This window comes from Peromyscus eremicus, chromosome 5 (genome assembly GCF_949786415.1).
Source record: "Peromyscus eremicus chromosome 5, PerEre_H2_v1, whole genome shotgun sequence".
NCBI classification, from domain to species: domain Eukaryota; kingdom Metazoa; phylum Chordata; class Mammalia; order Rodentia; family Cricetidae; genus Peromyscus; species Peromyscus eremicus.
The window spans coordinates 118,517,927-118,532,743 of NC_081420.1; the positions used below are offsets into that span (position 1 = coordinate 118,517,927).

At 44.7% G+C, this 14,817-nt stretch overlaps 1 protein-coding gene across 1 annotated transcript in view; it reads left to right on the forward strand.

The window, feature by feature from the left end:
* The window catches only part of Ttc29 (tetratricopeptide repeat domain 29), a 203,908-nt gene that overhangs the window by 140,804 nt on the left and 48,287 nt on the right, over nt 1-14,817 (forward strand). Inside the window, exon 11 of the mRNA XM_059264282.1 lies at nt 1,191-1,419. Within this exon, the coding sequence (XP_059120265.1) occupies nt 1,191-1,419 (229 nt within the window). The remainder of the gene's footprint in view (nt 1-1,190; nt 1,420-14,817) is intronic.

Below are 14,817 nucleotides of genomic sequence, written 5' to 3' on the forward strand. Positions count from 1 at the left end.
GAGTTTGTCCTTTCTTGTTGGTATCTGTCAGGGTAATCTGTATTTCCATCATCCTTCGTATTTCTCATGGTTCTCAGTCATATATAATTGGAACATAGATACCACCTTTCACATGGTTTTAGTCAAATCATCTTTCCTCATCAGAAATTTTGTTTTATGATAAAAGAATGAATTGCTTACAGCAACAAATAATAATTATTAGGTATACAATATAAAGGAGCTTCACATCAATCAGCAAACTTGGTTGAAGGAATAGTTTGAATAGGAAGTGTATATAGACTGCCCTATGGACACAGGACATACAGTGTTACATGTGCTGCGTGTGAGAGTAACCGCTCATCACCATCCGCTGTCAATCAGTGTGACCACTCATCTGCCTGCCCCACTGCACAGAGGGCTGTGGATTGAGGCTGCATCCCCTCTGTGCTGGGGTGTGGCCTGAAGATGGATCCATGGGGTTTGAATGCCCATTTCTTTCACAAAGTATGGGAATAGGGGTTAAAATTTTATTGAAAAAAAAAAAAACACCTCTCCTGTGAAAGTTTCTTTTGAAAGGAGTGTTCAACCATGTTTTAAATATCTCTATCATTTTTTTCTGTGTGTGTATGAGTGCTCACATGTAGCGGGCACAGCTGTGTGGGTACACACGCATGTAGAGGCTGGGGGTTGAAGTCATGTGTCCTCCTCAACCCCTCCCACCTTCTCTTTGTTCTAGCCACATTACAATCATATGTTTTAAATCTCGATTCTCCCATGACCTTAGCCCAGAGGTGCAGGTCCGTCAGGAGAGAGAGGCAGAGAGCTGCATGTGTCAGCTGTCACCACTGACGTGCCATCAAATGCCTTCCTGCTACAAATAAAACCAAGAGACAGCTGAATACATTTCACCAGACACATACAATGCCATAACTAGTAACACTGTGCTGAAATCGTGGCAACCAGCTCACTTTCCCCCAGCTTCCTCCTGCCGCTGTGCACTTCATGTGTTTCAGCCACAGATGTAGCTTTCTAACCAAATTAATTTCAGGATTCTGACCCTCAAGTGACCACTGCTCACCGAAGACAGCCTTCTGATGAAAAGCCAGCTTGCCAGCTCTTTCTCTTCAAAAATGGGTGTGCCAAGGTGAGATGAGCAAATCTGTGAAATGGGTGAGGTAAGAAATAAAAAAGTGTTCTCTCTTGCTCACTAGGGGCAGTACAGCAAGGCTTCCGAGTACTTCCAGCAAGCTTTCCGTACCACAGTGGAGCTCATGAAAACGGAGCTGATGGATGAAACCAAAGTTCACTTCGGGATAGCGAGAGCCCACCAGATGATGCTGATGATGAAGAACTACATAGAATCTGCAGACATGGACAGCCTCAACTGCCTGCTGTCCTGGAAGGAGAGTAGAACTCAAATCAAATACGACCCGATTCTGGGTAAGGCTTTGGTGTTTAGATTTTGTATCATCCCATGGTAGCGAAGGTATTTCTGTTGGAAAGGTTTGTTCGCGTGTTGGTGACTTGAACTTGGTAATTTTGTTTTCGTTCATTTGTTACTACATTGGAAGTTGGGTGTACTCTCCTGCCAATCATACTGGTACTGTTTAAGGGAAGCATACACCAGTGGGGGTGATCTGTCCTACCAATAATTCACCGTCCTTGAGCTGGCACTTCCCAGTCATCTTAGAGACCACACTATGTACCGACCAGCTGTAAGGAATAATTTAAATAAGGAGTAAGGCATGTGAAATCAACTTATGCCTTTTAATACTATCCAGTCACACGGCATACAGATAAGAGCAACTGTAGAGAAACTGGGATATATGATGTACTTTACTGATAGTAGCTAATGTTAGTTTTATAATCTTGAATTAGGAAAATATTTTATAACAATGTTTCTTCATACTACTTTTCTTATGAATAATTAAATTATTTTATTATAAACAACTAGGCTAGTGTAAGGGTCAGCGTTGGATGTTAACTTCATTAGACTCTAGGCATGAAGCTCAGGTCATCAAGCTTGGTGGCAAGCACCTTTACCCATTGAGCCATCTTGCCCACCCTGAATACCAAACTTTTTTAGCTCATTGTTAGATCCTTGAGAGCTCATTCCACAGCTTGGAGCTACCTACTGTTGGCTTTAATGCGGCAGCGCAATGTTATTTATTAAGTGGCACTGTTACTGTGTGAGAAAAGCCAAGAGGTACGACAAAACCCACTATAAGAGTTTTATTAGGAGAAGGAAGGGACATAAGAGAATGTGATCAGGCCTGTGGAAGACATGTGCATGGGGGTGGAGTGGGAGGAGAAGATAGGGGAGGAGTCCATGACCCGGTTTTTATGCATTCCCCTGCACTTGCACATATGGGCTTACAGAGCTACGCCACGCATGCGCATAGATTGCATGATCATGCTGCGTGCAAATTACATGATCACGTGGTACACAGATTACATAAGACACAAGGCCCCTTGCTTGGCTACTGAACAGCACATGTGCGGTCATGTAGCTGGAGAAGTAGCCAGGAATTCCAACATTCCAGACTCTTTGCTTATTATAAAAAAAGGTGGGTGAATGGAGATGGGGATGCTGTGTCTCCTAAAACTGCTTCCAGCTGACTCGGTGGACATGGTTAACTCTTGGGGGATAGGAAAGGGGGGCTTCTGAGGTAGCCAGGTGTCCTGGGTTAGTGGATTGTCCTCTGCTGCTTTGGGAATTATCTGACAAGGTGCTGTCCAGGTGGATTCAAGCTGGCTCCGGAGTTCGCTGACCTGTCCAGGTGGATTCTCTGGAGCTCAGAAGAATTTTTAAACATATTAAGAAGCAGCCATGGGAAATTTAAAATCTTGAGCTGGTGACCATGACATTGTAATGTTTTAGTACTCTGCTGTATTGGTTAGTGTTAGTGGGGGGCAGATATTTAGAACATGCTCTTAATTTTTACCTGAGATAAGCCTTATCTGAGACAGATTATTTTAAGGCACCTGTTTAGCATCTAGGAGACACAGGTGATCAATTGCTAAGGGCTAACAGTAATAGACTGTTATATTAAAGTCTGTTTTTGCAGAGCCCAGACCCTTTTGAGTCTGGGGGTGTAAATACCTCTGGACTGTTACTGTTCCTTACTGCCTGGGTATACTTGATGGTCCTTGGACTCCAGCTCTATGGTGGTCCTGTGGCAATTAGCTGAGTAGTTAATTAGGAGAGGGAACCAGGAAGGAAGAGCTTGTGGGGTAATGTCCTCTGAAATGAGAGAGAGCAGGGCCCTGTCTGTGTCACTGTGCATGAGGAGGAGAAGAGGCACTTCTGACAGGTCTGGAGTGAGGCAAATGGGAGGAGCAAATGAAATGAAAGCTCCTACCTTAGCTAAAAAAAATCTCTTCCCATTAGGGGCACAGGGCAGGTTGGCACCACTAAAAATGTGTGTGTAAGAGGGATGCCCCTGAAAATACAATAAAGTGATGGGGTCTGATGAGATAGATAAGGCTGTCCCCCTATCCTGACAATAGGAAAACGAGGAGATATGGGACTCCAAAACTCCCTCAGGACTGAGTAAGTGGCTCAGTGTCCAAAATTGGAAACGGATCGCCCCGTGCTGCAATGGCTATCCTGGGTTCCCAAGCCTAGGAGGTCTGCTGGAGGTCTTTGTTTGATTTCCCCATGCCATGAGGTGCATGGGGGCAGTCAGCTGACCAATGTCCCTCTCAGTGGCACTTCAGACAAGGCTCAATTGATGACCCAAGTAGGGCAGGACACGCACAAGCCCACTGGCCTTTTCTACCACACTTAAAACAGGGACCTGGAAGCCTTCAGGCAGCTGCTCAAATAGCATGTGCCAGCATTTGGCAATTCTGTTCACGGGCTTTCTCATCTCTCCCATGGTACCTTAAACGTCACAGCTGAAACTTCTGCCTATGGGGTGAGGGCCCTCTCTCCAGGGCTTACGTTAGCCCTGATGTCAGGAAGCTCTGGGAGACATGAGATGGATTTTATTCTGTATCTTGAATTACGTTTTTAGCTTTTATAGTTTACTGGTTTGAGGGAAGCCTCAAGAAGACCCGCCAGGAGGCAAGTTATGAAGTGGTCTGTAACTAGAGAGCCAGATGATTATTGTAATAACCAGGTTATTGTAATCCCAGCGTGGGTCCTGATCAGAAACTCACTTGCGGGCGTCCTCGCCTGCTTCCAGACCTGTCTGTGCTTCTCAGGGCAGCTGGGAACGGTGACAGTAAGAGTGGAGGTGGGAGCCAGAGTCGGGCAGTTAGAACGGCCCGCCTGATACCAGAGAGCAGAGTGGAGGTGGGAGCCAGAGTCGGGCAGTTAGAACAGCCCGCCTGATACCAGAGAGCAGAGTGGAGGTCAGACAGGTGGAGGTTCTTTGGAGTCAGAGATTCCTCAGGTTCAAGTTGCACATGGGCAGGAGAGAAAGACTCAGAAAGGGAGGGTTCAGAGCTTAGGTAGAAGCGTGGGGCTAAGGTGACTCTTTTCATTTGCCTGTTCGCTGGCAGAAGTTAGATAATTCCCATGGAATATTGGGGTCCAAACAGCTGTTACATGGCCATATTTATGGTATCCCAGGGATATTTAAGGTATTTTTCAGAGGAGGAGTAGGACCAAGAGGAGGAAACCTTTATGTCCCATGACTGCAGCCAAGAGAAGTAAATGAAAAACTAAAATAACAAACGGGATCCAAGACCCCAGTCTCAGGCATCCCTGAGGTTAGGGAAGGATCTGTGAATCGGCACAAATCATTTAATGCTTTGTCAAGCCAGAGAATAAGGGCCAGGGTGTTCGAACCCGGAGGACCCACCCCCACCCCGGGGGAGGGGGGGGTCTGACAGCATTCAATGCTTCATCAAGAGAGAATGAGTCATGGTGTACATAGCCCAAGGACCCCCTGGGGGTCCAACAGAGAGAAATATATCTCAGGCTGCAGTGTGGGAAATGGCGAGGGATTGGAAAGGGAAAATTCACCAATCTGAGCAGCCAATATTGTGCGGAGTGGTCCGGCAGCCTGGCAAATGAAAAAAGCGGGCAGTCATAGACGAGGCAAAACCTTGGCACAGGTTCCGGGCGCAGAGCGCTAGAAGAGCCTACTTCGTCTCGGCATCAATGTTGGTTTTATTCAGCGGCACAATATCCCTTTCGAAAAAAGCCACAAGGTAAGAGAAAACCCACTATAAGAGTTTTATTAGGAGAAGGAGGGGACAGAAGAGAATGTGATCAGGCCTGTGGAAGACATGTGCATGGAGGAGGGTGAGGAGAAGGGGGAGGAGTCTGGGACCTGCTTTTTATGCATTCCCTGCACATTCGTATATGGGCTTACAGAGCTACACCACGCATATGCACAGATTGCGTGATCATGCTGAGCGCAAGTTACGCAATCACACGGCTTACATAGGACGTAAGGCCCCTTGCTTGGCTACTGAACTGTGCATGTGCGGTCATGTAGCTGAAGAAGTGGCCAGGAATTCCAACACCTACATCTTAGATTTTTGTGTTTTCTGCCCAGAATATCAGGACCTAAGACAGGGGAAATGATCCATGTTAGCCGTCTTACACTGATAAAAGATACAGTCTGCAGAGGATAAGCTGAGCTGCTCAAGTCTCGGGTTGGTCTTGAATAAACTCTTACCATCCTGATGATACTGTGAAAAAAATTCTCTTGGGGGAAAAAGCCAGAAAAGCCACGTTCGGATGGGATCCAGGTGTGTCTGTCAGTGCCTTGTTTCCAGCTTTCAAAAAGCCTTCTTCCACTTTTGTTCATCCCTACCTCTTACATTTGTGGCTCTTTGGTGTTTTGAGAGGTTATATTTTCTTCTGAAGGACTTGGGAGCAGAAACAAATCATCCATTTGCCCATGTGATTCAAGCACTAAAGCTCATGGTCTGCGTGGGGGTGGGGGTAGCCTTCCTCAGAGTGCTGTAGAAATCACAACCAGCCCTGCTCATCTCTCGTGACTCAGAGCTCTGTGCAGGGATGAGCTACTTCCCTGTAGAAGTAAAAATTAATAATTGTTCAGACAGGTATGAGTAAGCACTGAGTTCTCATTCTGCTGACACATTATGCATTGTGAAGGGTAACTTTTCTTCATGAAATAAAACCTACAGGAAATTATTTAAATGCACATGATTGTTTGCATAAGTGTATTTTTAGTTCAAAGCACACTAACATCTGCCTTAAGATGCTCCATTTTTACTCTGCTTAAAACTCCTCACTGGGCCAGGCAGTGGTGGCTCATAACTTTAATCCCAGCACTGGGGAGGCAGAGCCAGGAGGAATCTCTGTGAGTTCGAGGCCAACCTGTTCTACAGAGTGAGATCCAGGACAGGCACCAAAATTACACAGAGAAACCCTGTCTCGAAAAAAACCAAAAATAAACAACAACAAAAACAAAAAACAAAAAAAAACCCTCCTCACTGGCTCTTCACTGAGTTCTAGTTAAAGGCCTCTTGACCTTTCTAAACTGGTCTTTTCCTGACTGCTTCCTACAAACACTCCCCCACTCCCTAACCCCATCTCCCCCCTCCCCCCCCCCACACTGCACTCCTAATGAACACCTTCCTTCTAGCTCAGTTCAGCCAGGTCCTTAGGTGAGGGTGCCTGAGGCCCCTTCCACTTGAAAATGCTCTCTTCTCTGGTCTCAATGGCTTCATTCATTCTCTTCAAGCCATTTCAGCTCATTTTCTACCATGACTATTTTTTTAATCGCCTTAACTGCTCAGTTAAGAGCATGGGTCTCTCAAACACGCATTCCGAACTCTGGGTATTTTCTAGGAAATGTGATAGTTGACATCTGCAAGGTGCCAAGCAAATGTTTAAATCAAATAGAATTCAAGATGAGGCTGTAAGCCCGACCACAAGCTAGTTTGCACTGAGCACGTTTTAAGCTTGTGTTCAATGCGTCCTTGGGAAGCCTATGATGCCACACTATTTGGATTACCATCCAATTATCACATGAATGAAGGATGGTGCTCACCAAACAGGATGTTGACAAAATGAAAAAGTACAAGAATATTATTTGGAAATCTGAGCAGCTTTTAAGTTTTCAACTTCCACCGTCCTTGTAGGACGAGGCATCTTTAATCTTGCTATTGAGGGTCCCGTGCATTCAGAAACAGAAAAAAAAAAAAAAAAAAAAAAAAAAAAAAAAAAAAGATCAAAGATCGGAAAGCTACATTATGAAAGCTATGCGGTTATTGGCACCTCGGAGACTTCCATCCTCCAAACAAATCATTAGCTCTAGGAACTGCCAATACGCTTTTAAGTAGAGAACATGACCCCCTAAGGGAATGGAGCAGAGAGAGCACTGAGGTCCTCGGATGAATGGGAAGGGTGACTCACTAGCAAACCACTGGTCTTTGTTCTTCTAGAGGGACCACGGCAAGAACAGGCACCTTCAGACTCTTCTAATACTGGGAGATGGTGGGAATGATTCATACACCTGCTCTCCCCTTCCAACATTGAGCCTCCCAAATTTAAAAACGGAGAGAAAAAAAATCAAGTTTATTACACCTCAGTAAAATGACTCAGTCCTGAAGCAACTGCAGTTGTTTGGTTCTGGAAGGCTCAGGGGCCTATGAACATGGACTGAATTCTCCAGAATAGTATTTACTTCCCATACCCAAGATATCCTCACAATCAAGGAAATGTGTGTTTTTACAGGAAAAGGTAATTCATACCGCAGTCACAGACACAGCAATAGAAACAATGCTTTCCTCCTTCAACTTCACGGCAGTGTTAACCCCGCATGCAGTTATAGCCATTTAAATGCCCCTGATGCGAGCTACATCGTTGATGAGAATGGGATCAGTAGCAGGATTCCCACGCACTTTCTCACTGAGGCCAAATGTAAATTATATCAGAGAAATCAGATGTGAACGCCAAGCACCAAAACAGACGAGCACACCAGCTAGTTGGACTGCAAGGACACTGTTCTCGGTGAGACGTCATGTGAAGGTTTACAGGGACTGAAAAATTATCATCTTGGCTTTATGACTCCTGCACTATTCTTCAGGAGGTGCCATGACTTGGTCTCACAGCTCTTGATTCTTGTTGGCTTCATGTTGCACCCAGAGTGTAGTACCAAGCCATTTTCTACTGTGTACTTTGCTTGCATTTCTCATTCATGAGCTTCTAAAGAATATGAAAAGGTCATCTTCGTAACCAAGCCCTCATATTCTATTGTGATTGGATACTTTTTCTATAGCTTAATAACCATAAATATGAAGTGACAATAATGGAATCATCCAACTGGCTAGCAAGCAAGGTTTAAAAAAAAACAAAAAACTTTTATTTAATTTGTTTTTTGACAATTTCATACATGTACATAGTATATCCGGATTATTGTTACCCCACCCTCTTTGAATTCCCGCCTAGCCCCTTTGTACCTCCTCTTGCCTACAAGTCCCTGCTCCACTTTAGTGTCTTTTTGTTTTGTGACTCACTGAGTTTAACCAGGGCCATCTCTGTGATGATGGATTTGGAACTAGTCACTGGAGCCCAACGGTCTTATCTGTGGCTAACTAACTGCAAATGATGTCTTCTGCTCCCCCAGAGTCCATCAGGAGCCAGTCGTTCAGGAGGGAGAGGTAGGACCTTCCCAAGCCCTGCTGAAACCATGTCACTGTTGACGGGCCCATTGCATGCAGCCAGAGCTCCTGGGAGGTCACAGCGGTGCTGGCCGTGCCAGGCCAGAAGCTAGCACGTCACAGCCCTTCTTCCCGTTTTCTTGTTCTTACATTTTTTCTGCCCCCTCTTCTGCCATGTTCCCTGAACCTTTGAGGCGGTGGCATAAATGTCTTGTTTAAGGCTAAGCATTCAACTGTCAATTACTCTCAGCACCTTGAGCAGCCAGGCATCTCTGTATTCACCATCACCTCTTACAAAGAGAAACATCTCTGGTTAAGGCTGAGATGAGCACTTGTATATGGGTCTAAAAGTAGATACTTATGAGGAAGTTTGGTGTTATGATAAGCTAAAGAAGGGTAATAAACAGTCATAAGTTCTCCACTAGGGCTGAAGACCTCATCAACCATGAGTTTTGTTTGTTTTTTACTGCATTTACGTTATCAGGCAAGGATTCCCTCCTAGGGGTAAGCCTCATATCTACTCAAAGAGAATTTGGTTACTCCTATAACAGTCATGCCATGATGGCTTCAGTAGGCACACCTTGTCTGACAGGATGATATTGTGGTTTATAGGATTCACAGCTGGGTGAAACCATTAATGCCCTTTCTCCCTAAGCAGCCCACATAGCACGTTTCAGCGCCCACAAAGCCAGTCAGCAGCAGGGAAGCTTCCTCTTCAGTTCCAGCTTGATCTCTCTGTCTTGTAGTCAAGGGATGTGGCACCTTCAGCAACGGGGTATTATCGTCTAGTTCCTGTGAGAAACTGTGAGTGTCAGGCCTTGTTGAGGGGAGAGTAATCTCTTGGGTTTGCCTTACCAATGCTCATAAAGGGGGTAAGTTACACCTGGCTCTGGGGTTTTTGTTTAAAAACCTATGGCTTTTAGGAGAGGATGTATAGGACGTCAATCTCCATCCCCATGTAGGTTCCCACATTGCCTGGCCTACTCTGACTCCAGAAGCCTCAGGACTCTTCTCAGTGCAGGACCACAGCAGTAAGGGTGCTGGTGAGAGACTTGGGGTGGCCATTTCTCTGTAGGACAATTTGCGGATTGTGCATTTATAGTCTACGAGTCGGCCTGTGATTTTTTAAAGGTAGAAACCCTTAAAATACTGTATTAAACTCCCATTTCTAGTCACGGCAAATGAGTTGGATGAGACAAATAGGATAAAAGCATTAAAATACGTTCTTTATATGTTCCATACCCACGTCAAAAGAAGCACACCAGTGTGTACCCTTTCTGTTTGCCTTACTTAAAGTGATCACCTGAATCTGGCTCTCACAGACATCAGGAAACACGTTCAGTACCTTCTGCAGCTTATTCAAAACAAACATAATGCCCAAATGTTTCCCAAATGGAAAATGTCTGAAAGAGAGAAACCAATACTTCACTGCAACCAAATTCTAAAAGAAAAAGGAAGGATTTGAGTGTGGATTTTCAATTTCCTCATTCAAATACACATCGCCAGCCCTCACCTATTTTGTACAACACAAGTAACAAGTTACTTCCTACAGAATAAAGTATTTCTTCAGAAACTAAAACTAGCTTCATTGGGAAATAATAATAATGACTGCAGTTCCCTCAGGTTGAGAGGTTTGTTTCTTATTTTCTTTTTTCCCCCACTCTAAGAATCTCCTTCTCTATCTTCTGCCTTGGTTCAATAAAAGAGAATTCTTGATTGCTCCAACAAAAACTTGCCTTCTTTTAGATTCCACTCACAGTGCTTGGTAGCTGGTAGTGTGACCAGGCTTAACTTTGCAGAGCACACTGAGTGCACCTCTCCTAAGGAATGTGTAACTGGGCTTCTCTGCTGTGCTTTTGTTTGCGGTTTGTCTTCACTGCTCATTTGAGAGGCCTATGCACAGTCTTTGGGTTATTTAAACCATGCAAAACCAGGTTAATGCTGGAGCTGTGGCAGCGGAAGGTCTGCATTTGTGGGTCTGGGTGAACCCCACCATCACTTGGTCTTACCTGTTTCATTGCCAGAGAAGTCTGTCTCCACTGTCCAGCTGTGTCCCCTGACTTGTGCTCATGGGTCTGACATACTAGGAAAGTAGCTAAATCCTTCTACCACTGCCAGAATTTGGAAATATGAGGCCCTCTCCCTTAGGCACATGTCACCCATCTTTGGTAAATTTCTCTTAGGACAACTCTGTTACTCTCCCATCTAGCATTCTCTTCTGAAGAAAGAAGTGACACATGGTTGGTACTTGAAGCACGAGCATTGGAGACATCGGTGTTACTGGCTTCTAATTCGTCCTACACCTTCCCCAACTGGGAATTCCTCTTTAAAATTATAACCTGGTTCTAGAAGTTGCTTTTCTTTAAATTTTCTTATTCTAAGATCCTTGTGTTTTTTAACTTAGTTTTTAAAGGTTTTACAATAGTTTTTATTTTAAATTGCAATATAATTACGTTATTCTACCCCCTTGGCCTGATTTTTTTTATTTCTTTTATTTTTCACATTTTAATATAATGACATCATTTCTCCTTTCCCTTTCCTCCCTCCAAACCCTCCCAATACCCCTCTTTGCTCTCTTTCAAATTTGCATCCTCTTTTTTTTCACTAACTGTTGTTGTTGTTGGTGGTGGTGGTGGTGGTAGTGGTGGTGGTGGTGGTGGTGATGGTGTGTGTGTGTTCATAAGTACAATCTGCCCAGGCTGTATAAGTTATTTGTGTATATGTTTTCAGGGCTGACTGGCATGCGTTTTCCAGGAGAAGACTATTCTAACTCTCAGATATGAGTGAATGTTGTATAACTTGGATAGTTTGGCATAATTACTAGAAAACTGCATGGTTTTCATGGCGAGTTCTCTTTTAGAAATTGCTTACAGTAACTTAGAAGTCACACTGCCTTGAATGCCAACCCATGGACATACATCAGACTTCTCGTGGATGATGGTAGCCTCCCGGGGTTGAGCACAATATAAACCATGTGGGAAACACTGGGCCACAGTCTAGAGAAGAAATGCAATGTCTGACTATACCTTTTAGCCCCAGGCCATCCTGAGCAGTGTCAACGCTTCTGAACTGAATCTTGAAGTCGCTATGAACATACTTGAACTTGCTTCCTGAACTCTCAGATATTTACCATGATCGAATCCTTCAACGATGTTATGATTTGATAGCAAGAAAACTCCCTAAAACCATAGATATCCAAATGGCTGAATTAGCTACCATTCATCAGAATTAATTCACAGATTTCTCATTCATCCACCTTCACCTAAGGCTTCACAGTTAATTTTACTTGAAAATTTATGTGATGAAACATGAACATAGTATGTTCCTTGGTAATTTGATTGGCAGGAAGCAGAGAGAAAAACATTAGAAGCACTACTTTTTAATAATTGATAATTACTTACATGGATCCACTAAGTTTAGGCACACAATTATATGACTAATTATGTTGAAAATCCAAGTGGATGCTTAAATAGACGACCATGCCCCGAGGCCCTTCCCACTGTTCCTGCTGTCTCATTTAACCATGCAAATGTTATTAAGCATTCCTGGCTAAAAATCTTCAAGCCGGGCAAGTGTAATTGCGTAGATAATTATGCATAACTTTGTCTCTTTCTATAGCTAACACAGAATTCTTTAGCTTTAACTTCTATTGAGTGACCTTCTCAGTCAAATGGAATTCATGAAAGCTAAGTGGAAACTATTTCTCTTCGAGATTACCTTTTGACTCTTGCAAACCTATTTGAAGAAAGAAAAAATAATAATAATAAAGCTATCTACAGAAATTAAAGATATCTGTGAATGAAAACCTGCATCCATGAGTAGATCGAATTGAAGAAGTAACTCGCATTAGATAGAATTATAATCACACTTAGGGGAACCTAGGCAGACCCTGGCTCACAAGAGTCCCACCATCCGTGAGAGAAAGAAGCAAAATGGGTCTCTTTTTGACATATACAATAAGCACACATCTCATAAACCTGTGTACAAACTGAACAGCCGGGATTCAAGACAGTGACTCCCAAATAAAAATGCAGATAGCAAATCTTTCAGGTTTGTATGTATCAAATCCAAGATTATATAACAGTGAGAACAACCGAAGCCGGGTGGTGGTGGCACACATCTTTAATCCCAGCACTTGGGAGGCAGAGGCAGGCGGGTCTCAAGGCCAGCCTGGTCACGAGTTCCAGGACAGCAAGGGCTACTACACAGAGAAACCCTGTCTCAAAAAACAAACAAACAAAAAAGGGCAGCCATAGGAAAAGATTTTTAATGATGTACATATGTTTTGGCTGGTTGATTTGTTGCTATAGGAAATACTAAGGACGCTTTACAGTACAAACCATGCCTGGTGCCACCCCTTGCTGGGCTGGGTTCTGGATAGCCCTCCATCACTGCCCCTGGCTCCCAACAGCGGGCCTGAGAAGGAAGCTGATAGGTGGACCCTGGCTCACCAGATTCCCACCATCTGTGAGGGAAAGTAGCAAAATGGGTCTCTTTTTAACGTATACAGTGAGCACACATCTCATCCTCCCACCTGAGTTAATAAAGTTGGGAATCTTGTCAGCAGAGAAGCAGGTTAAGATGCTGGCAGGCAGCCTCCAGAAATAGTGGTAAGTACCATAAAGTTGTAAAATAAAGCAGCGTAAGAGGAGAGTGGCCCAGTGGTGCAGGGGAAGAAGCTCCTCGAAGCTGCTGCCGGCCTGGGAAAGGAAGAAGCGAGGTCTTCTGGCCTATCCAGGCTCGCTCATGGAACAGCAAGATGACCAACGTGGCTGGAGCAAGTCCAGAGGGGAACAGGGGGAGAAGGGGAGTGGGGGAAGAGTGGGGAGAGGGGGAGAGGAGGGAGAAAGGAAGGAAGGAGCAAGGGAAGAGGGGAAAAGACAGGGAAAGGGGGAGGGGGAGAGAGGGCAAGAAGGGAAGGACCTGGGGGCATCTGGTTCATAGTTCTTGTAAGCCTCTGTGAGTGCTTTGTTTTTTGTTACAAATGTGAGGAAATAGCCACTGAGGTCCGTCTGAGAAGACCCCTCTGGTTAACTTTTCAAAAAGGTTGTTTCAGCTGCTCAGTGAAGATCAGTTGCGTCGAGAACATGGAGCTGAGCCCAGACATGGACAAACACAATATGCACCCCCTGGGAAGCTCTCCGGCCTCTTCTGTGTGTACTCCTCGGCCACCCCTGGGAAGCTCTCCGGCCTTCTCCTGTGTGTACTCCTCTGCCACCCCTGGGAAGCTCTCCGGCCTCTTCTGTGTGTACTCCTCGGCCACCCCTGGGAAGCTCTCCGGCCTTCTCCTGTGTGTACTCCTCTGCCACCCCTGGGAAGCTCTCCGGCCTCTTCTGTGTGTACTCCTCGGCCAGTCGCCAATCTTTTCATTTTGAGTAGGAGGAGATTCCTACAAGGAAAAAACAAAAACAAACTGCACTGAAGTCGAAGTTGGTGAATCAGGACAATCCGTTGTGTTTTCTACTATACACAAGTGTTTTAAGATGGCTTATGAAAAATTAAACCTCACATTAGCTCCAGGCAGTGTCTCAAGGTGGAATTCAAGGGTCACTTATACCAGAGTTATGAGACCGGCATAGAGTTACTGTCAATGGGTGTTCCGGGGCCCTCGGAATGAGTGAACAAACCTCTAAGGGTAGAACTTAAGAGCCTGCCTTCAGTGCAAGCCAGATTCTTGTGTATGAGAACTGTCCTTAGGTTTCTTTAATCTTTCGGTGTTTAAGCTGATTGTGTAGCTGTCCCTTAAAGGGACAGCATTTCCTAGCAGATGAGTTCTGTGGGCAGTCGGATGTACCCCTCACTCCTGCCTCAGGTGCTCAGGTTTCACACCCAGAGCCCACCTAACGGTGCTGCAGGGTTTCCTGAGGACCTGCTGTCTCAGTCCCAACCCAGTGCCACTATGTGTCACCTCCTGATTTACCTAACACGATCTACTTTTTTCTGCCAGTTTTATCTCCCGACACGCCAGTCTGTCCATATTGACTGTGGCTAAATATAAGCCATTTGCCACTCTCCACTCCAAGTGGTAAATGAGACCATTTACTGGCGTGCTGCTGATTTTCACTGTGCTTTACACTCCCCTGTGGCACAAGCAGGATCTTCTTGTCTCGTCATTCATTCTCTTTAAATACATTCTGGACACAACAGCTTCCATGGTTTCTTTAGGAAATGACTTTCCAAATCCCATTGATCTGTGCAGGAAAATTTTATCTGGTTGGTTGTAAAAATAAAACACAGGAAACCCCA